The sequence below is a fragment of the Rhineura floridana genome, chromosome 21 (genome assembly GCF_030035675.1).
Source record: "Rhineura floridana isolate rRhiFlo1 chromosome 21, rRhiFlo1.hap2, whole genome shotgun sequence".
Classification (NCBI taxonomy): Eukaryota; Metazoa; Chordata; class Lepidosauria; order Squamata; family Rhineuridae; genus Rhineura; species Rhineura floridana.
This window is the reverse complement of record NC_084500.1, coordinates 4,114,098-4,139,953: the sequence shown is the minus strand read 5'-3', so window position 1 is coordinate 4,139,953 and position 25,856 is coordinate 4,114,098. Positions and strand designations below refer to the sequence as shown.

Below are 25,856 nucleotides of genomic sequence, written 5' to 3'. Positions count from 1 at the left end.
GTGGTTGGTTGGAGAACTGCAAAAATCGGTTAAGTGCAAATTCCGAAGGATGGCCATGTTTTGGTTCCCATACTGTTTCTGAAAGCGTGGATTTGATAGATTCAGCTTGAAATGCAGACAGAATCAAATTTCTCACACATCCCTAAATACACCCCAACAAGTTGGGAAAATGAATATTCCAAGGCTGTGAGTTTAGCATTGGGGCAATGTCACCAGCTGAATCTCTGCCTCATATCCGTCAGGTCACCAGTTCAAGACCCACTGCAGGATGAATCCCAATAACCACAAAGCCTTCCTTGCCCCCATTTTATACCCTCATCAGTAGTATGTGACCCATATCCTTTAGATATATCTTCAACGTATAGCCTGCCCCACCCTGAAGGCAACAGATGAGTAACCAAAAAGCAACAAGCAACTCCAGCAAAATAAAAGAAAATTCAATCAACCTACAGCAGAGGTTGGGAAAACTTTTTTTCAGGCCAAGGGCCACATTCCCTTCTAAGGCAACATTCCAGGGGCCGCATACCAGCAATGGGCGGGGCTAGAGGCAAAAGTGGGCAGGGCAAGGACTGTAAAGTTTGCCTTTGCACAGTATTATTTATTTATTTATTTATTTATTACATTTATATACCACCCCATAGCCGAAGCTCTCTGGGCAGTTTACAGCAATTACAGTAGGATAGTTTCTAAACACACACATGACGGGGAATTTTGTAGTTTGTTGGACTAGGGGTCCTTGAGTAAAACTGAAGAACATAGGCTTGCAACAAAAAAGGTAGGCCTTTATTAGATGACAAGTGTATGCTTGGCCAGTCTCCCTCTGAGTGAGTGGAGAACTGCAACATGGCACTGGTTGCCTGGGGTTTTTATTCATTTCAGGACAAAGACCTTAGCATCTACCAATCAGGAGGTTACACAGCAGTATGACATAGGCATTACAGTATTACACACACATTTGCACCGCTATTGCATAGGCACTGTACTTTCTGCTTTATGTTCTGGTGAATTTGGCAACATTCAGTACTTCACATGAAAGTACATTTTCACACTGAGCTTAGCACTCCAGCTAATGAGGTAAGCATTTTAGCTACTGCAATTCTTTCTACGTCTTAGAGATACCGAGATGTTCAGCACAGTGTTCTATGTTATCTTATCTATTAGAGTTTGAGGCTGTGCCAAACAGACCAGCGCAGAGAGAAAAAGGCAGCTCTAAAGAGAAAAGGATTCTGGCTGGCTACTAAACTTATTAAAATATTATAAACCTGTATAGCTTTAGAAAACAATGTTTTTTGCTTATTGTATGTATAATTTCTCCATCACGCACATCCCTCTCTATTTTCCAACCAGGCACAAAAACAGTCAAGAAAGCTGTGGACCAGGGCCTTTAAGGGGTGTGGCCTGAAGAGAGTTCTGAGGGCCATACAAAGAGGCCTGAAGGGCCACATCCGTCCCCTAGGCATGAGATTTCCCACACCAAATGGACACTTCTGCCACCTTGTTTGCTGACCAGCAGGGATGTAGAGGAAAAACTCAATCCTGTTTGCATTTGAAGCTGAATCTATCAAATCTGCCCTTTCTGACACAATATGAGGACTGAAATCCAGTGGTCCTTTGAAATTCGACTTATCCAAATTTTGTGATGCAGTCCTCGAACCCAAGAGTATTTATTTTAAAATGCATATATTAAGGCAAAGTGTGCAGAAAAATGACTACATTGGTGACAATAACAAAAATGCATTAGAATGGGAGAAACTGCTTGCAAAAATGGGAAAGTGAGTCACAGCTGCATTCCACGGTTTCATTCATTAAGAGAAATTCACACTGAACCGCTGAAGAATTTTCATGAGGATTTTTTAAATAATAATAATAATAATAAACTTTAATTTATAGGCCGCCTATCGGGCCAATGGCCACTCTAGGCGGCGTACAATAAAGCACGATAAAATACATGGTAAAATATGATACAATAAAAACAATATAACCAGTACAGCACAATGCAAAATTACAATATTTAGTAAAGTTGTCAGTAGTACAATTCTGAAGCTAGTTCATCTTAGAAATCTCAAGTTCATAAAGGCCTGATGGAAAAGCCAAGTCTTCAGGCCTCGGCGAAATATATATAAGGAAGGGGCATGTCGAAGATCTATTGGGAGGGAGTTCCAAATCGGGGGGGCCGCCGCAGAGAAGGCCCTCTCCCGAGTCCTCACCAACCCAATCACTTTGATTTTTTTAAAAAAGGAAACTCGCAAATTGCTGCAGATATGTGGAGAACTGAATTTAAGATGGGAAAACTGAGAAACTGAAAGGCCGAAACTGGCATTCCATTCCTAGCGACCGGCTCTGATGCAAATTCACTAAGAACAAAATAGAAATGGACTGCCTTCAAGTTGATCCCAACTTATGAGCGGGTTTTCATGGTAAGCGGTATTCAGAGGGGATTTACCATTGCCTCCCTCTGAGGCGGAGAGGCAGTGACTGGCCCAAGGTCACCCAGTGAGCTTCATGGCTGTGTGGGGATTCGAACCCGGGTCTCCCAGGTCATAGTCCAACACTCTAACCACTATGCCACTCCTTGAAAGCCCATCTGTCCTGCCAACTCTTCCTCACCTTTTCTCAAAAGAGTCCCAAACGCTGCGACTTTTCATCATAAGGGAGTTGCTCCAACCTCTTGCTGGGTTCTCAGCAGAGCCGATAGAGTGGCTCTGGTTCTTTCCTCTCACTTGCTATGCTAATAGCTGTTGCTAATATGTGCCTTCAAGCTGACTACGACTTATGGCGACCCTATGAATCAGCAACCTCCAAGAGCATCTGTCGTGAACCACCCTGTTCAGATCTGTGGCTTCCTTTATGGAATCAATCCATCTCTTGTTTGGCCTTCCTATTTTTCTACTTCCACCTCTGAATATCTCTTACCATGAAAACCCTATGAACAAAATGCTAGTAGTACACCCTTATATGTCTGAGTAATGGCTGAAAGCACCTTAGAAACAATTCCTTCCCTCCTGTGCACCTCCTTATTGTCAGCTTATCTCCTATGAAAATGACATGGACTGCCTTCAAGTCAGTTCTGACTTATGGCGACCCTATGAATAGGGCTTTCATGGTAAGTGGTATTCAGAGGGGGTTTACCACTGCCTCCCTCTGAGGCCGAGAGGCAGTGACAGGCCTAAGGTCACCCAGTGAGCTTCATGGCTGTGTGGGGATTCGAACCCTGGTCTCCCAGGTCGTAGTCCAACCACTATGCCACATTAAGAACATAAGAACATAAGGAGCCTGCTGGATCAGGCCAGTGGCCCATCTAGTCCAGCATCCTGTTCTCACAGTGGCCAACCAGGTGCCTGGGGGAAGCCCACAAGCAGGACCCGAGTGCAAGGACACTCTCCCCTCCTGAGGCTTCCGGCAACTAGTTTTCAGAAGCATGCTGCCTCTGACTAGGGTGGCAGAGCACAGCCATCATGGCTAGTAGCCATTGATAGCCCTGTCCCCCATGAATTTGTCTAATCTTCTTTTAAAGCCGTCCAAGCTGGTGGCCATTACTGCATCTTGCGGGAGCAAATTCCATAGTTTAACTATGCGCTGAGTAAAGAAGTACTTCCTTTTGTCTGTCCTGAATCTTCCAACATTCAGCTTCTTTGAATGTCCACGAGTTCTAGTATTATGAGAGAGGGAGAAGAACTTTTCTCTATCCACTTTCTCAATGCCATGCATAATTTTATACACTTCTATCATGCCTCCTCTGACCCGCCTTTTCTCTAAACTAAAAAGCCCAAAATGCGGCAACCTTTCCTCGTAAGGGAGTCGCTCCATCCCCTTGATCATTCTGGTTGCCCTCTTCTGAACCTTTTCCAACTCTATAATATCCTTTTTGAGATGAGGCGACCAGAACTGTACACAGTATTCCAAATGCGGCCGCACCATAGATTTATACAACGGCATTATGATATCGGCTGTTTTATTTTCAATACCTTTCCTAATTATCGCTAGCATGGAATTTGCCTTTTTCACAGCTGCTGCACACTGGGTCGACATTTTCATCGTGCTGTCCACTACAACCCCGAGGTCTCTCTCCTGGTCGGTCACCGCCAGTTCAGACCCCATGAGCGTATATGTGAAATTCAGATTTTTTGCTCCAATATGCATAATTTTACACTTGTTTATATTGAATTGCATTTGCCATTTTTCTGCCCATTCACTCAGTTTGGAGAGGTCTTTTTGGAGCTCTTCGCAATCCCTTTTTGTTTTAACAACCCTGAACAATTTAGTGTCATCAGCAAACTTGGCCACTTCACTGCTCACTCCTAATTCTAGGTCATTGATGAACAAGTTGAAAAGTACAGGTCCCAATACCGATCCTTGAGGGACTCCACTTTCTACAGCCCTCCATTGGGAGAACTGTCCGTTTATTCCTACTCTCTGCTTTCTGCTTCTTAACCAATTTCTTATCCACAAGAGGACCTCTCCTCTTATTCCATGACTGCTAAGCTTCCTCAGAAGCCTTTGGTGAGGTACCTTGTCAAATGCTTTTTGAAAGTCTAAGTACACTATGTCCACTGGATCACCTCTATCTATATGCTTGTTGACACTCTCAAAGAATTCTAATAGGTTACTGAGACAGGACTTTCCTTTGCAGAAGCCATGCTGGCTCTGCTTCAGCAAGGCTTGTTCTTCTATGTGCTTAGTTAATCTAGCTTTAATCATACTTTCTACCAGTTTTCCAGGGACAGAAGTTAAGCTAACTGGCCTGTAATTTCCGGGATCGCCTCTGGATCCCTTTTTGAAGATTGGCGTTACATTTGCCACTTTCCAGTCCTCAGGCACGGAGGAGGACCTGAGGGACAAGTTACATATTTTAGTTAGTAGATCAGCAATTTCACCTTTGAGTTCTTTGAGAACTCTCGGGTGGATGCCATCCGGGCCCGGTGATTTGTCAGTTTTTATATTGTCCATTAAGCTTAGAACTTCCTCTCTCATTACCACTATTTGTCTCAGTTCCTCAGAATCCCTTCCTGCAAATGTTAGTTCAGGTTCAGGGATCTGCCCTATATCTTCCACTGTGAAGACAGATGCAAAGAATTCATTTAGCTTCTCTGCAATCTCCTTATCGTTCTTTAGTACACCTTTGACTCCCTTATCATCCAAGGGTCAGAGCTAAAAAGACTTCTGCAGTTGTTCTGCAAGGATCCCAACGGTGCTTCCCAGTGAGCCCAAAGGGTCTCAAAAATGTCCCGTGTAAACAGAGGCATGGCGCACATCATATGACATCCTGAAAAGATGACAGACCATTTCCCTCAAAAAGATAAAATCTAAAGTGAAGATTTCAAGCCCAGAATTACGACACAGCAGAGTGGAGTGAAGTGCCAGGAAGAGGGCCTCACAAGCTAGAGCCCTTCATTGTCTGGTTAAGAGTTAAAATTCCTCAGATCTAAACAATCTGTAGCCATCTGTGTGAAGGAGGTGCCCACCAGCCAGTGACGGCAAATTGGTTCCTTTTCTCCGCAAACCTGAACCTCTTAGCATCCTGAGTGCTGAGAGCTGTGAGGAGACCGCTCTTCCCCTCACGGAGCTCCAATTCCCAGAGTTCTCTGGGAAGAGGGACTGACTGTTAAACCCCTCTGGGAATTGTAGTTCTGTGAGGGGAATAAGGGTCCCTTAACAAAGCTCAACACCCTTCACAAACTACACTTCCCAGGATTCTTTGGGGGAAGCCATGACAGTTTAATGTGGAATAATAGCAGAATCAATGTCTGGTGTGAATGTGGCTCAGGTTTGTATGGGTCTCATGGTGCAGATATGCAAGCGGGTTGTTGATGGATGTGAAATTGGATTATGGCAATGGTTGCAGAGTGTTTATGCGTTTGATTGATGCAAATACGTTCATCATGTAAGGCTATGCGTGAGTGAAACGGAACAGAAAGCATTTTTAGCTGTAGTTAGATTAAGTTTATGGTTATTGCTGTGTAAGGGCCCAGGAATTTAATTGGATTGGTTTGTTTAATTTTAGGATTGATTTGACATATGGCGGTTGGGAAGAGTGAGTTGGTTTTTCTTTTCTCCAGCTGCCAATTGTGTTATTTAAAAATGTGGAATTCATACTTTTTAGTTTATTTTCATTTGAAATCTTTTCTTTCCCAATGTGTAGAGGATATTTTGTTTAGCAGTTTACTAGGTTTTGCAATGTGGAATTTTCCTTGTATTTTTGTAGCTGACTTTTATAAGTAATGTTTATTTTGATGCTAAAGAGGATGCTCTGTTTCAAAGGTTCCCAAACCTCTCCCCCCCCCCCCGCAAGACCACTTGAAAACTGCTGAGGGTCTTGGTAGACTACTTAATGATCTTTCTGCCTCTGGTAGCAATAGTAACGTGCTGTGAATAGATGCTGCATGATTTTTAATTGTCTTTTTATTGTCTTTTACTTCTTACAATATTTTATTGTATTCCATGGAATTCACACTGCAATACAACAAAATGCAATGTAATAAAAGACGCAATTACATTACAATTAAAAATCAATATTAATCTTTACTGCGATGGATGTACTGTCTCCAACCACAAATCCACAGATGCCACAGACCATCTGAATGAAGCTGACGGATCGCTGGTGGCTCACGGACCATAGTTTGGGAATCCCTGCTCTATTCAGCTGTTAGTTGTACCTGTAGGATGGAGAAAGTTTCTGGCTTGTTTTTAAAAAGTCATTTAAGAAGTTTTGTCGCGTGCTGTAAACTGCTTAGAGATTTATTTATAAAAGTATTTATATACCACCATCTGCAGAACTCCATCAACTTAAAAACATTTAAAAGCAATACAAAACCATCACTCAAACGAGAGCCTACTAAAGAGACATTTATGCCTGCCGACATAAAAAAAAGTCTTCCCGAGACGCCTGAAAGTCAAAAGCAAGGATGCGTGCCGCATCTCTGCCAGAAGAGTGTTCCATAGCATGGGACCAGCAACATTAAATACCCAACATCTGGTTGAGGTCAGTTAGGCCTCTGTAAGACAGGGACAACTTGCAGCACTCCTCCAGATCATCTCAGTGATCAATCTGGGCTCAAGCAGTCCTTAAAGTATCCTGAACTCAAGTTGTTCAGGGCTTTGTTCAAGATCCTTGAACCTGGCCCAGTCACATACAGGCAGAAAGTGCAGATGTTTTAGCTGAGGTGTCTCACGCTGTTGGCCATTTTGCACCAGCTGAGCTTCCACATACAGCACAATACAATAATCCAGCCTTGATGTTACCTATGCATGGACTACACTGGCTAAGTTATCCTGATCCAGATCTGGCCATAGTTGGCATACTAGACGATGCTGATCAAAGGCACTCCTAGGCACCGAGATCACTTGGGGCTTTAAATATAAGCAGTATGCTCACCTGTTTCATCCACCATTGTTTTACCCCTTTGTTTCCCCCTTTCTGTTTCCCCTCCCCCCCTTTCCCCCCACATCCCCTTATTCCTTAAGTAATGCCACCTGGTTGGGGAGGGGGGTTTGTTTGAGGGACTTGCATTTAGTTGTATTAACGTTGACATTTGTGTAAAAGACGCATGTTCTCAATTAACTACAATGTGTGTATTACCCTCTTAGAAGAAACAACACAAACTTTTGTTACATTGTAAATTTGATCTGGAAAATCAGTAAAACATTACATACAAATAAATAAATAAATATAAGCGGCATACAAATTGTCCAAACATAGTAACAACCCAAGTTTAAAAGTATAACACCGACGAACAACATAGCGACACAGTCCTGCGTTTCCAACTTAAAATGTAATGGAAGGTAATGCAAACTCAGAAAAATCCTTGGCACACTCTGACCCACATCCGGACCATCCTTAGCAGGGTCCCAGTGAACTTACCTTCCTCGCAGTTCCTTCCCGTGAAACCAGGACAGCATCGCCATTCAAGGGCGGTCACCGTTCTATAGGAGATCTTGTACATGGGCCTGATGAGGGTCCTGTAACTAACACAAACAAGACATCACACAGGCTGCACAACCCCAAACTTGCCAACCAATTAAACTTCAAAAGCTGCACTGGTATAAATTGCTTTTGTTGTTGGAGACCTTTGGTTAACAAGTGGCTTACAAAACATAAATATAAATAAATATAAACAACCCCCATAACAGCCACAGGAAGTTTGGGCAGCAGCCTAGCAACAAAACCAACATCATCCCAGTCGATCAACGGCCTGGGGCAAAAGATAAATCTTTGCCTGGCGCCGAAAAGACATCAAAGAAGGTGCCAGGCAGGTCTCGCTGGTGGGGAGCCACAGCGGAAAAGGCCGTCATGAACAACCTCAACTATGCTGTTATGCAAGATCAACAGCACAGCTCAGTGTCTACTCAGAAGTAAGTCCCATCAAAATTCAATGGCACTTATTCCCAGTTAAGTGGGTAAGAGGGAGCTCTGAGTCTTGCAGCTTTGAGATTTAGGCACATAAGAGCCTGCTTCAAAAGTCCCATGACCCATTCAGTCAAGCATCCTGTTTTCATAGTGGCCAAACAGGTACCCATGCATATGTGTGTGCACATTTGGATAGGTGTAAATGTGTTCCTGTATGTGTATGTACAAATGTGAGACAGTGACCCCACCCACCAACAGCCCAGGTCCCACCCACTGTTGGCTCTCCCCACGCCCACTGGCACGTGGCTCCTGCCTGTCACATGTGGCCCTCAAGGGCAAAAAGGTCGCCTGTCACTCCTGATCACACTGACTCACACTAACAAAAGTTTTAACAAGGCATTCTCATAAGTCAAAGACAAAGGGCAGGGATTTACCAGGCACTTAGAAATTGGAACAGTCCCTGGTAAGCAATCACAACTGGAGTGTTTGAATTTGGAGGCTTGGGGGGTTGTTGTTTGTTGGCTTGTTTTAAGAAATATCTAACATGCACAGGTTAACATCAATAAACCAATTCCACATTTGGCGTTATTTTTCAGAAACATGGACACTTTCAAGACTGGAAGCAGATCAAGAAAAGAGGTGGAGGGCGGGGAGTTGTAGAGATACAGGTTGTAGGAGGCCAAGGGAAAAGAGCCGCCTGGGACTCAAATGGACAACACAGGAAATGTCTCCTTCCTGTGTGTTTAAAACATTTGCCCTTCATCATTCAGAGGTTTTTGCAAACAAGCAATTTGAGCACAACAGCTACCTTGCAAGTTGGGATCAAACCCGCATGCACACTACAATGAAAGAATCTGGCCTTAATCCTCCTCTTTCTTCCGGATCACGTCAACCAGAAAGGTTACAGTCTTTTGGGCACTTTCAAGTCCATTTATAGGTTGGACTAGATGACCTTTGAAATCCCTTCTAACTCATGATTCTGTGAAAAGAAATTCACTTCCACAGCTGGTGGTGATGGCCACCAACTAGGGATGCGTAAGAAATCTGATTCAGTTAACCGAGTCTATCAAATTTGCACTTTCTGAAACAATATGAGAATCAAAACACAGCCATCCTTCAAAATTCGCACTTACCTGAATTTTGCAATGCAGTTTGCCAACCAACCAATGTTTACAAAAATGCACATAACATGCAATAATGCATTATATTATGAGAAATTGCTTGCAAAAATATGTACATTCATCAAAACTGCCCACAAATGTAGGAAAAAATGCACACAAGAATGCTGGAGAATTTTCATGAGAATTTTTTAAAAAAAGAAAAATCACAAATTGCTGTGGAAATGTGGAGAACTGAATTTAAGACTGGAAAAATGAGAAACAGAGAAAACTGAAATTAACATATCTTTTCATCCCTGCCACCAACCTGGGTGAATTAAAAGGGAATTAGACATGGAGGATAATGCTATCAATGACTGCTAGTCTGTATGATGGTAATATGCTACCTCCAGGATCAGAGGCAGTATGCTGGGGAAGAACAGTGGGAGAAGGCACTGTTTCTATGTCCTGCTTGTGGCCTTTCCAGGAAGAGGCATCTGGTTGGTCACTGTAGGTAACAGGATACTGGACTAGAAAGGCTAAGAGTGGAGGCCCTCATGCCTGAGAGCCAAATGCAGCCCTCCAGTCTGCTTTATCTGGGCCTGGGAACCCTCCACATCCCCACAAAGCCCTGCTTTGCACTGTAAGTGTTTTTGTGTGACGAATGTGTCCCTCAACTCAGATAATGCCTCTTGCTTGAGTGGATGAAGGACACAGAGGTATGTGTAGAAACTACCTGACTGTAAAAATGTAAAATTTGCATTTGTTGTCCCATGCATAAGAACATAAGAACATCAGAAGAGCCTGCTGGATCAGGCCAGTGGCCCATCTAGTCCAGCATCCTGTTCTCACAGTGGCCAACCAGGTGCCTGGGGGAAGCCCGCAAGCAGGACCCGAGTGCAAGAACACTCTCCCCTCCTGAGGCTTCCGGCAACTGGTTTTCAGAAGCATGCTGCCTCTGACTAGGGTGGCACAGCACAGCCATCATGGCTAGTAGCCATTGATAGCCCTGTCCTCCATGAATTTGTCTAAACTTCTTTTAAAGCCGTCCAAGCTGGTGGCCATTACTGCATCTTGTGGGAGCAAATTCCATAGTTTAACTATGTGCTGAGTAAAGAAGTACTTCCTTTTGTCTGTCCTGAATCTTCCAACATTCAGCTTCTTTGAATGTCCACGAGTTCTAGTATTATGAGAGAGGGAGAAGAACTTTTCTCTATCCACTTTCTCAATGCCATGCATAATTTTATACACTTCTATCATGTCTCCTCTGACCCGCCTTTTCTCTAAACTAAAAAGCCCCAAATGCTGCAACCTTTCCTCGTAAGGGAGTCGCTCCATCCCCTTGATCATTCTGGTTGCCCTCTTCTGAACCTTTTCCAACTCTATAATATCCTTTTTGAGATGAGGCGACCAGAACTGTACACAGTATTCCAAATGCGGCCGCACCATAGATTTATACAATGGCATTATGATATCGGCTGTTTTATTTTCAATACCTTTCCTAATTATCGCTAGCATGGAATTTGCCTTTTTCACAGCTGCCGCACACTGGGTCGACATTTTCATCGTGTTGTCCACTACAACCCCGAGGTCTCTCTCCTGGTCGGTCACCGCCAGTTCAGACCCCATGAGCGTATATGTGAAATTAAGATTTTTTGCTCCAATATGCATCATTTTACACTTGTTTATATTGAATTGCATTTGCCATTTTTCTGCCCATTCACTCAGTTTGGAGAGGTCTTTTTGGAGCTCTTCGCAATCCCTTTTTGTTTCAACAACCCTGAACAATTTAGTGTCATCAGCAAACTTGGCCACTTCACTGCTCACTCCTAATTCTAGGTCATTAATGAACAAGTAGAAAAGTACAGGTCCCAATACCGATGCTTGAGGGACTCCACTTTCTACAGCCCTCCATTGGGAGAACTGTCCGTTTATTCCTACTCTCTGCTTTCTGCTTCTTAACCAATTTCTTATCCACAAGAGGACCTCTCCTCTTATTCCATGACTGCTAAGCTTCCTCAGAAGCCTTTGGTGAGGTACCTTGTCAAATGCTTTTTGAAAGTCTAAGTACACTATGTCCACTGGATCACCTCTATCTATATGCTTGTTGACACTCTCAAAGAATTCTAATAGGTTACTGAGACAGGACTTTCCCTTGCAGAAGCCATGCTGGCTCTGCTTCAGCAAGGCTTGTTCTTCTATGTGCTTGTTTGTCTCTAGTCCCACCCACCACTAGCATGTGGCCTTCAGAAGGTTGCCCAGAAGGGAATGTGGCCCTCAAGTTGATAAAGGATCCCCACCTCTGAGACAGGCTTTTATTCTGATCCAGCAGGCTCTTCATGCATTCTGATTAGTGATCAGTCATAAAGTGATCTGGTATGAGACCGAGTGTGTTACACTCGTGAGTGAGTTGCCATTTTTGTCTATGACATGTTAAAGGGCAAGGAGAAAAGACACTCCCTACCCCCCCAAAAAAATCATAATCTGATACATAAGCCTGCACCTATTGTGAAAAATGTGTACTGTTCTGGTCGCCTTACCTCTAAAAGGATATTGTAGAGTTGGAAAAGGTTCAGAAAAGGGCAACCAAAACGATCAAGGGGACGGAGCGACTCCCCTATGAGGAAAGGTGGCAGCATTTGGGGCTTTTTAGTTTAGAGAAGAGGTGAGTAAGAGGAGACATGGCAGGAGTGTATACAATTATGCATGGCATGGAGAAAATGGATAGAGAAAAGTTTTTCTCCCTCTCTCGTAACGCTAGAACTCGTGGACATCCAATGAAGCTGAATGTTGGAAGATTCAGGACAGACACAAGAAAGGAATTTTTCGCACAGTGCATAGTTGAATTATGGAATTCACACCCAGAAGAGGCAGTGATAGCCAGGAATATGGATAGCTTTAAAGAGGATTAGACCAATTCATGGAGAATAAGGCTATCAGTGGCTCCAAGCCATGATGGCTGTGATCTGCCGCCATAATCAGAGGCAGCTTGCTTCTGAAAACCAGTTGCTGGAAACCACAGGAGGGGAGAGTGCTCTTGCGCTCGGGTCCTGCTTGTGGGCACCTGGTCGGCCACTGTGAAAAGAGGATGTGAGAAGAGGTGGGCCACTGGCCTGATCCAGTGGGCTTTTCTGTTGTTCTTGTGTTCTTAAGCAGGCTTAGCATAACATCAGCTGTGGACTATCCTCAACCACTATCTTGGCACACGGCAAAACCAGGAAGTTGATCCAGAGACAAAGATTTGTCTGCTCTTTTCAAAGCCATCTAAGGCAGTCACCGCCACATCCTGCGGCAGTAACATTCCCAAAGATAATTATCTGTTGCCTGAAGGAGTACTTCCTTCTGTCAGTCCTATGGACTGACTGCTAAACAGTTCAATTGGGTAAAACAGAGTTTATAACTGCTCCCTTCCTTTTCCCCTTTCCCTTTTGTTTCTGAACTAAAAAAGCCCCACATGTTTCAGATGAAGAATAGAGCTGGAACAGACCTCAAAGGTCATCTAGTCCAACCCTAGACAACAAAGGAGGGCCCATCATCTTCCGAGTCATCTTGTGTCACTGCCAAACGCTTTAACCATTTATATAATGCGTAAACATTAGCATTTCTTGGAGGGGGCACGTACAAAGCTACAATGCCGCCCTGGGCTCCTGCTGGGAAGAAGGGCGGGATAGAAATCAAATAATAAATAAATAAATAAATCCCCCAAGTTCCCTGGAAAAAGGGATTGACTGTTGAACTACTCTGGGAGTTGTTGTTATTATTAATAATTAGATGTATTAATCCCTTGATATCCGAAGGCCTCCAAGTAACTTACAGCAATGTTAAAAACAAAAACAAATATATCCTGCTATGAAAACAAAACAATAAAACAGCAACACCCCCATGCAGCCAAAGGAAGCTTCGGCAGCATACTAATAACAGACAACATCATCTTAGTCTATCAAATGCCTGGGGAGAAAGGTACATCTTTACCTAGTGTCAAAAAGATGTCAGTAAAGGTGCCAGGTGGACATCTCTGGGGAGCATATTCCACAAATGGGGAGCCACAACTGAAAAGCCCTCTCCCTTGTCACCACCCTCCGAGCCTCCCTCAGAGGGTGGACCTGGAGAAGGGCCTCAGAGTTGTAGCTCTGTGAAGGGAAGAGGGGTCTCCGAGCAACTCTCAGCACCCTTCACAAACCCAGAATTCTTTGGGGGAAGCCATACCTCTTTAAAGTCGTATGATACTGTTTTAAATGGAAAGTGCAGATGGGGCCTTAGGCTGCAATCCACTACATGTCTACTCAGAAGTAAGCTCCGTTGGGTTCAGTGGACTTACTCCCAGGTAAGTGCATATTGGATTGCAGCCTTAGTCTCTAAGGGCCCACAAGACTCTTCTATTGTTGCTGTATTGACACAGCACGGGAAAAACCAGGACCCACTTCAGCAGGCCCTCCAAACACACATGGGGTGCTGGCCTTGCCAAGGGTTGGTATTTATGGAATTGGTATTCACAATGAAAAACAATGTGAGTAAGGGGGGGGGAAACCAACTCATTTGAAATGTGGTGTTGGAGGAGAGCTTTGTGCATACCATGGACTGTGAAAAAGACAAATAATTGGGTGTTAGAACAAATTATGCTGGGAAAAACAGGAGTAGAAAAAGAGGAAGGCCAAACAAGAGATGGATTGATTCCATCAAGGAAGCCACAGACCTGAACTTACAAGATCTAAACAGGGTGGTTTATAGCAGATGCTCTTGGAGGTCACTGATTCATAGAGTTGCCATAAGTCGTAATTGACTAGAAGGCATATAACAACAACAACAAATTAAACCAGAACTCTCACTAGAAGCTAAAATGATGAAACTGAGGTTATTCTACTTTGGACACATAATGAGAAGACAGGATTCACTAGAAAAGACAATAATGCTGGAAAAAACAGAAGGGAGTAGAAAAAGAGGAAGGCCAAACAAGCGATTGATTGATTCCATCAAGGAAGCCACCGACCTGAACTTACAAGCTCTGAACAGGGTGGTTCATGACAGATGCTCTTGGAGGTCACTGATTCATAGGGTCACCAGAAGTCGTAACCGACTTGAAGGCGCATAACAACAACAAGGGGGAACATGATAGAAATGTGTAACATTATGCCTAGTGTGGAAAAATCTCCTCTCTTTCTCATGATACTAGAGCTCCAACGAAGCAGAATGTTGGAAGATTCAGGGCAGACAAACGAAAGGACTTCTTCACACAGAGCAGTTTAAACGGTGGAACTCACTCCCACAAGATGCGGTGAGGGCCATCAACTTGGGACGCCTTGAAAAGATGACACAAATTCATGCTACTGGCAAGGACTGCTATGTCCTACCTCCTCTGTCAAAAACTGTATGCCTCTGAAGACCAGCTGGGGCCTGGATTTGGGGAAGGTCTGCAGTGCCCAAGCCCTTCATGGAGGCTTCTCAGAGGCATCGGGTTGGCCGCTGTGAGGACAGGGTGCTGGACTAGATAGGCCATTGGCCTCATCCATCTGCAGGACTCTTAATCTCCTTATCACTAGGTGGATTCCTCTTTCTGACCGTAAGCATGGTGCCTCTACCCTCTAAGGAGAGAACCCAACAATTCTGATCAAAGCAGAAGAAGTGATTAAGATGGCTGTTACCTCACTAAGTTGGCACAAGGCCCTGGCCATCGGCAGCTTTGATAAACCCTCTGGATCACCGTCTCAGAGCCGTTCTGCACTTGGCAGGAAACCATCCGGGTGACTGTGTATTGACACCAGTGCCTGCGGAGAGGAACGGGAGACAAACACATTGCCATGAAAGCGGAATCGCTGACCACTGCAAATCCAAGGACAAAACAGAGAAAGGCGCTAAATACAAACATACATTCAAACAGAGCAAATCATCAGCTTGCCACCAAATGAGGGTGGGGTGGAGAACGTGTGGCCATCTAGATGTTCTTGGACTCCAACCCCCATCAGCCCCACCCAACATGACCAATGGTCAGGGACGATGGGAGTTGTAGGCCAGCAACATCTGGAGGGTGAATTAGGGGAAAACATTTTTTAATTCCTTCTTTGTCAGTTCCCAGTTTCCCGTTATATTTGCAACTTCCTTCTTTTTCCCTAATAGTTCTTGCAGTTTGAAACTCTTTACCAGTTGATATTCATTCCATTTTATTCTCTTCCACATTTTTAAAGACATTTGGGTGTGGGTGTGTGTCTTATTTCAGACAGCCTATAGCTCAGAGCTTGGAAAAGTTACTTTTTTTGGACTACAACTCCCATCAGCCCCAGCCAGCATGGCCACTGGATTGGGCTGATGGGAGTTGTAGTTCAAAAAAGTAACTTTTCCAAGCTCTGCTATAGCTGCATTCAAACAATCCCCCAAACCACAGATGTGGAGGATTGTGAACAAGCACTCTGCTTAGGCTGAACCTCCCTGCTCTCGTCTGAGTCCCTAAATTTGTGACGTCCTGTTGCTTTAACTAAACCGTAGTTTGCAAAGGCATCACAAGGAGCTAACTGCAGTTTTGAGCAATCCCTTTGAGTCAGGATTGCCGAGTGCTGTTTGGTTTGTAGGAACTGATTGAACCATAACAGCAGCATAACAACAAACTACATGGAATGGAGAGTCCGGATTCAAAGGCAAGTGCACCACTAGGAATAAAATCCTACACACAGTCCCAGGCTATGGTCTGAAGGCATATGAGGCCACCACCTTGCTGAAGCTAAACAGATTTGGGTCTGGTCAGTGCCTGGATGGGAGACTGCCTGGGAACATGTATGCTGCCTTGGGTTCCATGGTGAAAGAAAGGCGGGGTATAAATGTAATAAATAAATACATTTTATCTGAATATTTTGAATCATCTGTATCCTGCTCTTTCTTCCTTAAGGAGGTCAGAGCAGAGGGCACTAAAAACAGTCAATTAATTTTTTTATTTACATCCCATCTTTTCTCCAGAGCCCAGGATGGCACACATGGTTCCCCCCTCCCCATGTTATCCTCACAACAACCCTGTGAGGTAGGTTAGCCTGAGAGGCAGTGACTGGCCCAAGGTGTCTACAGCCATACTACCCTGAACACGCCCGATCTCGTCTGATCTCGGAAGCTAAGCAGGGTCAGGCCTGGTTAGTACTTGGATGGGAGACTGGCCCAAGGTCACCTAGGGAGCTTCATGGCTGAATGGGAATTTGAACCCTGGTCTCCCAGGTTCCGGTCTGATACTGATACTATGCCACACTGGCTCTCAATTTATTTTTATGCCACGGTGGCTCGTTTTTATTTAGAAATATTTAAAAACTGCTTAATCACAGAGTTCTCACAGAGTGTACATTTATTTACTTATTTATCAAATTTATATCCCGCCCTTTCTCCCAGAAGGAGCCCAGGGCGGCAAACAAAAACACTAAAAACACTCTAAAACTTCTTAAAAACAGACTTTAACATATATTCAAACAAAACATCTTGCAAAACTTATTAAAACAAAACATCTTTAAAAAATAAAAAGCTTTAAAAATGTATTAAAAAGCAATTCCAACACAGACACAGACTGGGATAAGGTCTCTACTTAAAAGGCTTGTTGAAAGAGGAAGGTCTTCAGCTGGCACCAAAAAGATAACAGAGACAGCGCCTGTTTAATATTTAAGGGGAGGAAATTCTAAACGGTCAGTGTCACAACACTAAAGGTCTGCTTCCTATGTTGTGCAGAACAGACAATAATAAATAATAATATAATAAAATGTATTATAAATAATAAAATTATAGGTAAAACCAGGGCTGTGGAGTACGTACGCCAGACCTTCAACTCTGACTCTGACTCTTTTATTTTTCTACTGTCCAACTCCGACTCCTTCATAAATGGCAAATGTATATTAACTAGTAATAACACATTTACTGTAGTAAAATGGTAGCACAAGGCATTTCATCACCACCACGTGAATCCAGAGCTTGGAAAAGTTACTTTTTTGAACTACAACTGCCACGAGCCCAATCCATGCTTTCTTGCCTATTGTACTTTGACCTTGCCTTGCTGGAACCGACCCTACGCTGGCCCTGACTTTACTTTCCAGATCTGACACTGGTGCTAGCAGGGTCATGTGATCTGGTGTCCCTGGACTCTGTGCTCAGCAAAAGCCCCTCTTGGCTAGCATTCTGCCTGCCCCCAGGATGCTGGATAAGATGCGGCCTTTGGTTTGATCTGGCAAAGGCTCTTCTTATGTTCTCACGATGCTAAACATGCCTTACGGATTACTCTGTGAACATTCAACAAACGGTCGACACGGATGCTCACTGTGGAGATTTTAGGGAAACAAATTTGTTTCTGCTCTCCCCGGGGACAGGATAGGAAGAGCATCCAAACAAATGCACTGTTAGCTCTAGATTCGGGAGACTGCATGGCATTACCGAGAGGGAACCAGAGAAATGATGTCCGACATCAGCTCTACTGCGAGGGCAGCTCACATTTTTGCACATTTTTAACCTGGAGAAAAGACGATGGGGTAGAACGTAGAATGAGAACATAAGAAAACCCTGCTGGCCAGTGGCCCATGTGGTCGAGCATCCGGTTCTCCCAGTGGCCAACCAGATGCCCCAATGGGAAGCCCACAACCAGGACCTGGGTGCAGGAGCACTTTCCCCTCCTGAGGTTTCCAGCAACTGGTATTCAGAAGCATACTGCTTCCAACGGTGGAAGCAGCACATAGCCATCATGGCTAATAGCCACCGATAGCCTTACCTTCCGTGAATCTATCTAATCTTCTTTTAAAACCTTCCATGTTGGTGGCCATCATCATAGCCTCTTGCGGGACCAAATTCCAACTATGGATAGAATAAAGCTCTATAAAGTAAGCAGGATGAAACTCTATATAAAGGTTTACCACAGGGCACACTGGTGCCCTTCTCATTGCCCAGCGCAGCTCAAACCCTGTATCCCAGAATAAAAGAATCTCTTAGAAATAAAACAAGCAACCTAATTAAAAGGCTTTTCCTCCTTCTGTCAAATGCACCCTGTCATCTTTATGGGAGTGACACGGCTTTGACCAGAGGGAGCTGTAATTTTAAGTCTAAGAGAAGGGCGTTTAAAAATTCTTTCAAGTCAATAATGGCATCTGCTGAATATTTGCAATGCATAAGGAAGAAACATCCTGCATGAAAGATGTTTGTGTGATTCAGAGATTCTGGGGTGATTCTGAGAGCCCTGTCTATGCACATTTGCTAACTATAAGTCAGGAACAATGGTGGCTTCAGCACCTGGAAAGTTTGGACTAAAACCTGGAGGGGATTCACTGGCCCACTGACATTGGACAGCAAAAGGTGGCAAGCATCCAAAGGCAAAAAGAGAGAGAAAAGGGGGGGAAGCCCAAAATGCTTGAAAAAATATGTGTATTATGACAAACGCCCAACATGTTTCGGCCACTCTGTGGTTTGGCCCAGAGCTTGGAAAAGTTACTTTTTTGAACTACAGCTCCCATCAGCCCAATCCAGTGGCCATGCTGGCTGGGGCTGATGGGAGTTGTAGTTCAAAAAAGTAACTTTCCCAAGCTCTGGGCCTTTGTCAGGGGATAAATGGGATAATGGGGATAATGATGGTCATTATTAGTGTCAGTTTTGCTGGAGAAGAATATTTTAGACCCATTTATCTCCTGACAAAGGCCAAACCACAGAATGGCCAAAACGTGTTGGGCGTTTGTCATAATACACATTTTTTTCAAGCATTTTGGGATTGCCCCCTTTTTTCTTTCTCTTTCCACTGACTTGGGAGCCAACAGCCTCCAATGGACCACCTTCGAACAGAGGGCTGTCCTCTGTACAGTAGGACACATGGACACCCTACCCACTATCCTAGCAGCCATTCCCATACATCTTGACTTGGGCTGGGGGAAGAAATTTGATCCAGTTAGCCTTTAAAGCCGAAGCTATCAAATCTGCACTTTCCAAAATGACAGAACCTCAACGCAGCCATCCTTCGAAATCCACACTTGTGCCAATTTTGCAATGCAATTCTCCAACCAAACAATGTTTTTAAAAACAGTCAGAGATTCCGGGGTGATTCTGAGAGTCCTGTCTATGCACATTTGCTAATTATAACTTCAGCAAAAGTGAAGTTAGGAACAGTGGTGGCTTCAGCACCTTGGACAGCTCCTTGAAAGTTTGGACTAAAACCCAGAGCAGATTCTCTGCCCCACTGATTATGGAGCCACAGTCTCCACTGGTTAGGAAGCTGCTGTTGTGACCCAGGATAAGGGGGGGGTCTTAGTGGAGGGGGACTCGGACTCGGAGGACTGGGGCAAAGACTTGAGGGAGGAGAGCAAACCGTTCGCTCAGTCCCCTGCCTCCCCGAGGGCTTGCAGAGTGAACTGTCAGAGACTGGTGGGATGGGCGCACCCCGTTTGACCGCGCCAGAGGAACTGCCTTGCCAGGTTGAAGATACCCACCCGGGCACGCAGCAGGTTCCCACGCTTCCCCGACCCGTTAGCCTTTCCGACTCAGAGGAGGAACCTGAGATCCAACCCCCCTCGCCTCGCTCTCGAAGAATTCAGAGGCGTGAAGAGGGGTTAAGGAGGATCCAAAGACTTCACGCAAAAGTCAAACCCTCTTGAGGCACACAATGGGGGATTTACTTAGCTGCATCAACCTCTGTAGCTTGGAGACGCGCATAGCCAGGGAAATTCGTTCTTAGAAAGCATAGGCAGTTGGATGAGTCGGAAGGCTTTTGATGCTGCTGTAACTTTAATAAAAAGAGAAAAACTCACAGAACCGAGTGCGCCTGGAATTTCTGGCTTCGGGCAGGGCAGCTACCTTAGTATGCTCTGCACCAGTGGTTCTCAGATTGTGGTCCGTGGCATGGCTGTGGATTTGTGGTTGAAGACGGGAGATGAAAAATTTGTTGCGTTAAATATTCCTATTGATTTTTTAAATTGCATTTTGATTGCTTCTTTTATTTCTGATATCATCTTTTATTGTATTGCCATTTTGAACTCGATGCATATAAGAAAAAAAGCAGCATCCAGAACGACAATTAAAAACCAAGCGGCATCTAGCACAGGCAGGAAGCTCATCATGTAGCCCACTAAGACTGTAAGCAATTTGCATGCGGTCCAGCAGGGGGTGGGGAGTTTGGAAACCTTGATCTACGCTCACTGGCAGCCGCTCTCCAGGGCTTCAGGCAGGGTTCTCTTCCAGCCCTACCTGGAGATGCCAAGAATCGAACCTGGGACCTTCTGCATGCACAACAGGTGTTCTATCACCGAGAGGGTTTTTGGCGGGAGAGTGCAAATTTGATAGATTTGGCTTCACATGTGAATTGAATTTATCCTCCGTCCTTACGTGCAGGGATTTTTTGGGGGAGGGGGAATCCTGGAGCTCACTATCACATGGGCCCCCACCTGCAGTTTGGGGTAGTACAGCCAAATACTCGTTGACCACCTCTGTGAGCATTAGGACACAGCGGAAGCCCTTTTCTCTTCCCTTGTAAGCCAATATCTTAAAGAGTTCCCATGATGCACGAAAGTGTTCCAAAGCCGTCGACTAAACGGTAATGAAAAGACCTTCATCTTAGGTTTCAGAGCCTATAAATGCCCACCCACCCCTCCCCGTCAACTCTATTACATACAGATGTACTGGTGCAAGGAAGGAATGCATTTGGCACAAGCCCGGGCTAGCAACAGATACAGAATTGCCTCTGCTGCATGGAGCAAAATGTAACAGCTCAGATTTCAACTCCCCAACGCGTGAGGCTGCTGCGTCTTTTAAAATGGCATCCATCGGCAACTGGTTTAGCAAATGCTTCACAAAAAAGTCTGACAAAGTTCAATCTCCACTGATTTAGTTTAGGGTTTTCATTCATCGTTGTTTATATTTATGGCCTGGCCTCCTTCAGTGTAGACCACGGTGCTGGCAGGTTTGGGGCACCTCAGTATCCTGGCCCCCCAAGGGTTCACCCGGGCCACTCTGTAGAAATGGGGGTAAGAATTCTATTCAGTTCACATTGAAAGGCAACTCGACCTAATATACAGGTCCCCAAATAATTTGCAAATCGAACACAGGCATCCTTCAAACTATGCACGTCTCTCAATTTTACAATGCAAGTCTTATACCAATGTGTAGAGAAATGTATGTGCTAGGGTAAAGTGTTGATAACAACAAGGTATATAATTGTAATCATTATATACCTTGTTTTTATTATTATAATTATAGTTGCATTCTCTTGTAAATAATTGGTAAAGTGCATTTGTATGATAAGCAAATATGAACTCCTTCCCACAACAAAAAGTCCCGAAGCGATTCGCAACAAATATAAGGCCCCATCTGCATTCTATATTTAAAGCAGTATTATACCACTTTAAACAGTCCTGGCCTCCCCCAAAGAATCCTGGGAACTATAGTTTGTGAAAGGTGCTGAGAATTGTTAGGAGACCCTCTATTCCCCTCACAGAGCTACAATCCCAGGTTTAACAACCAATCCCTCTTCCCAGGGAACTCTGGGAATTGTAGCTCTGTGAGGGGAATATATGCCTTCTCAGCACCCTTAAGAAACTACGCTTCCCAGGATTCTTTGGGGAAGCCGGGACTGTTTGAAGTGGTATGATATTGCTTTAAATGTGGACTTTTTGTGGTGGGAAGTGGTTCATATTTGTTTATCATACAAAGGCACTTTACCAATGATTTACAACGGAATGCAACTATAATAGCTATAGTTATGATAATAAAAACAAGGTATATAATTAACACTTTACCCTAGCCCGTGCATTTCTCTACACATTGGTATGAAACCTGCCTTGTAAAATTGAGAGACGTGCATAGCTTGAAGGGTGTCTGTGTTTGCTTTGCAAATTATTTGGGGGCGTGTGTATTAGGTAGATTTGCCTTTAGATGTGAACTGAACTGAATTCTTTCATACTAAAAATATAATCAAATAATTAAAAAGTCCAATCATTGGAGCCTCCCAAGTGCCTAGGAAAATAAAAACACCTTTGCCTGGCATTGAACCAATGACAAAGCTGGACACAGAGGAGGGCCTCAGAGGATGATCTCAGGGTCCATGCAGGTTTACAAGGCGGTCCTTTAGGTATAGGGGTCCCAAGGCGTATAAGGTCAAAACTATGGACAGAAGGTTACATGGGCCTGCAAGGTCACTCCATCAAGCCCCTCGCCCTCAGCTGCCTCCATTCCAGCTGGTCCTTACAAGAACTTTGTAATTTTAAAAACTGGCACCTGAGCTTGCTTGCTTTTCTCTTCCCTCCTCTTCCCTTTTTTCCTTTTGTGCCATGCCTTTTGGATTGTAAGCATGCAGCCAGGGACCGTCAGGTTTGTTATTAATCTCACATAAGGCACTCTGGAAGTCTTTTTCGGCTGAAGAGTGGGGTACAAATCCTTCAAACAGATAAGACAGGTGGCTTGGTAGATAAAGAATATCAGGATCTGGTCTTCAAAGCAGGTCAGGTCTGTGACTCTGCATAGCTGGAATGGAATCTCAGGGCTGCGGGCTGCCTTAAAAGCATGTTATCAGCACAAACAACTGCACTGAATTATCTTCTTGTTTGTCTATGGAGGAAAGGTCACTCTCTATGTTATACTTAAAGCAGATCCACACGGAGGGTGCAGAGACTAGTGGGAGTGTTTTGATAAGGAGAAGGCCTTTCCAGCCACCCTCATCCCTGTGCCCAAGTTTCCCTGTAGTGTTGCATTCTGGGGAGATCCCATTTCTCTTTAAGAGGGGAGAGGAATTTCAATAAAAACTCAAAGGTCATTGCTTCTGAGAGGGAAAGGGAGCTGGCTGGGTTCAACAAAAAACATTTGGAACTTTTGCTTGAAGTAAAAACTGGGGGGGGGGATTCAGCCAGCAAAATGCACTTCAAGTGATGGCTGGCCCTATTATGGATTTTTGGTAGATCCATCTTGCAGTGGAGTGTGGAAATAACTGGTCTGTTAAGGCTGGGAGTTGAAAGAACAAAGAAATATAAGGTTGATTGCTACAAAGAGGGAAAGCTATACATGCTGAAGCGGCCATGGGACTTCCACTAACTAACCATGGCTAACTAACCAGCTTCGGCTGGTGAGACAGCTGTAGCCGTTTCTGGACCGGGATAGCCTGACCACGGTTGCCCATGCGCTGGCAACCTGCAGGCTGGATTACTGCAATGCGCTCGATGTGGGGCTGCCCTTGAGGTTGGGCCGGAAGCTGCAGCTGGTGCAAAATGCAGTGGCGAGCCTGCTCACTGGGGCAGGGTATCGCCAACATGTCATCCTGCTGCTGAAAGAATTGCACTGGCTGCCCATTAGCTACTGAGCCAAATTCAAGGTTCTAGTTTTGGTGTACAAAGCCCTATACAGCTTGGGACCAGGATATCTGAAAGACCGTCTTACCCTTATATATCCAGTCGATCACTGCGTTCTGCAGGTGAGGGCCTCCTGCAGATCCCATCTTATCAGGAGGTCCGTTCCACACAATATGGGAAGTGGGCCTTTAGTGTTGTATATCATGGAGACGGGGCCTAACCTGCTGTCATGGGGAACATGATTATCCAGTATATTATACCAACATCCACCTTGATATAATCTTACAACAGGGCAGATTATAAATCCTCTTTTCAAGCCATCCAAGTTGGTGGCCAGCACTGCCTCTTGTGAGAGCGAGTCCCATAGTTTAACTATGCCCTGTGTCTTTTAGATTGCAAGCCTGAAGGCAGGGACTGTTGTACCATGAATGTTTGTGTAAGCTGCACTGGGAGACTTTTTTTGGCTGAAGGGCAGACTCTTTTTAAAAAAAAAAAAACTTCTAATAAATAAACAAATCATCTCAGCCGCTGTCCATTGCTAACCCGCTGAAGCAACAGAGTGAGCCCCTGATTTTTCAAATGCCTGGTCATAAGAGAAAGTAACGGTCCCCCCCCACACTCAAGATAGGAACAATGTTGAATGGAAAGACTGCATTGAAACACATGACTCTTGCCAAAAAGCAGCAAACCTTGCCAGAGTGCGGATGGATGGCAGGCCCCGCAATTATTTCAAGCAATATCTGAGACACACCAGGGAGCAGATGATTTGTACTAAAAGCAAGTGTTTTATTTCAAACATCAGGTGCTAGAGAGCAAAGGAGGAGGGAGCTACATTGTCTCCCGGAGAAGCTAGAGAAAAGGGGGCAACCGCAACCGTCAGGGTGCTGGAACACCTTCCCTATCTATTTTAGCTTGGGTAGCAAAATCAGCTGAGTTGTACCGACCTACCCCGTTTGATTCAGACTCAAGCTCACTGGTACGTTTTTCTCCGTTAGGTTTAATGCAAAATGTAAGCATTCCATAGGTCAGCTTCCAGACCGCACAGGTCTCTGCGGCTCAACGAGGCATGGCTACTCAAGCAAAGACATTGTCACAGCAACTTGACCCACCCATTCAGACCACTTCAGTAGGCTCAGGGCAGGCTCGCTACTTGTGTGGGAATCGTCTCCCGGATTGGGACTGGGCGGCAACCAGACGGGCACTCCTTCGCAAAGGCTGGGGAGACGGCTCAGTCGGTTCGGGCCTGCCCATCCACCGTGCATCCTCGGCGACAGACATGGTGACAACTCCAACACCCCCTCCTCTAGTCACGCCTCTGGCTCCGCCCTCCCAGGAGGCAGCGCTGGAGGCAGCTCGGAAGGAGGTCAGGAAGCAGTGGAAGGTTCACACCATTTATTTCACTGTAAACAGTCGCAGCTTCCCCCAAAGTCTCTTGGGAAGTGTCGTTTGCGAAGGGTGCCGAGAGTTGTCAAGAGACCCCTCTTCCCCTCACAGAGCTACAGTTTGCCAGAGGGGCTTCACGGTCATTTCCTCTTCCCAGGAAATCCTGGAAATCATAGCTCTCTGAGGGGAACCGGAGTCTAACAGCTTTCAGCATCTTTCACAAACAACACATCAGACGTTTATTCTGATGGCTGTATTTTATGGGAGGTTTCCCCCTACCCCCGTATTTTATAATCCATGGTGCGCTCTGCTGTGGTCTTTGTTCTTTCATGACTGAGCAAGATATAGAAATACCAAAACACAAAAACCAATAAAAAGGATGTAGTCTAGCACGTGGGGCCTTAGCCCCAGACGGGGCACTTCAGCCCCGGAGACCAAATGTGGCCCTCGAGGTCTCATCATCTGGCCCTTGGAGCTCTCTTCAGGCCACACCCCCTCACTGGCCTTGCTTCACACCCTTTGCCTGCTGGGAATTATGACCCTGAAGTCTGATCACGCCACTTGCTCGTCCGGATGAAGGGCACGGAGAGGGGCGTGCGAGTGTGTGGAGAAACTAGTCTACTCTACAAACAGCAACATTTACACTTCTTGCCCCATCCACTTTGGCCTCTAGCCCCGCCCACCCCCACCATGTGGCCCTCAGGAGGCTGCCCTGATTGGAATGCGGCCCTCAGGCTGGGAAAATGTTCCCCACCCCTGGCCGAAACAAATCTG

The 25,856-nt window shown here is 44.9% G+C and overlaps 1 protein-coding gene across 4 annotated transcripts in view; it reads right to left on the bottom strand.

The window, feature by feature from the left end:
* COL26A1 (collagen type XXVI alpha 1 chain) overlaps positions 1 to 25,856 on the bottom strand; it is a 132,969-nt gene that overhangs the window by 92,550 nt on the left and 14,563 nt on the right. For 3 of the 4 annotated variants that reach the window (XM_061605419.1, XM_061605420.1, XM_061605417.1), the window contains exons 2-3: positions 15,081 to 15,203; positions 7,859 to 7,962 (exon numbers count right to left, since the gene is read on the bottom strand). In XM_061605419.1, coding sequence (XP_061461403.1) covers positions 7,859 to 7,962; positions 15,081 to 15,203 — 227 coding nt within the window. The remainder of the gene's footprint in view (positions 1 to 7,858; positions 7,963 to 15,080; positions 15,204 to 25,856) is intronic. The other variant, XM_061605418.1, reaches the window with a different exon arrangement.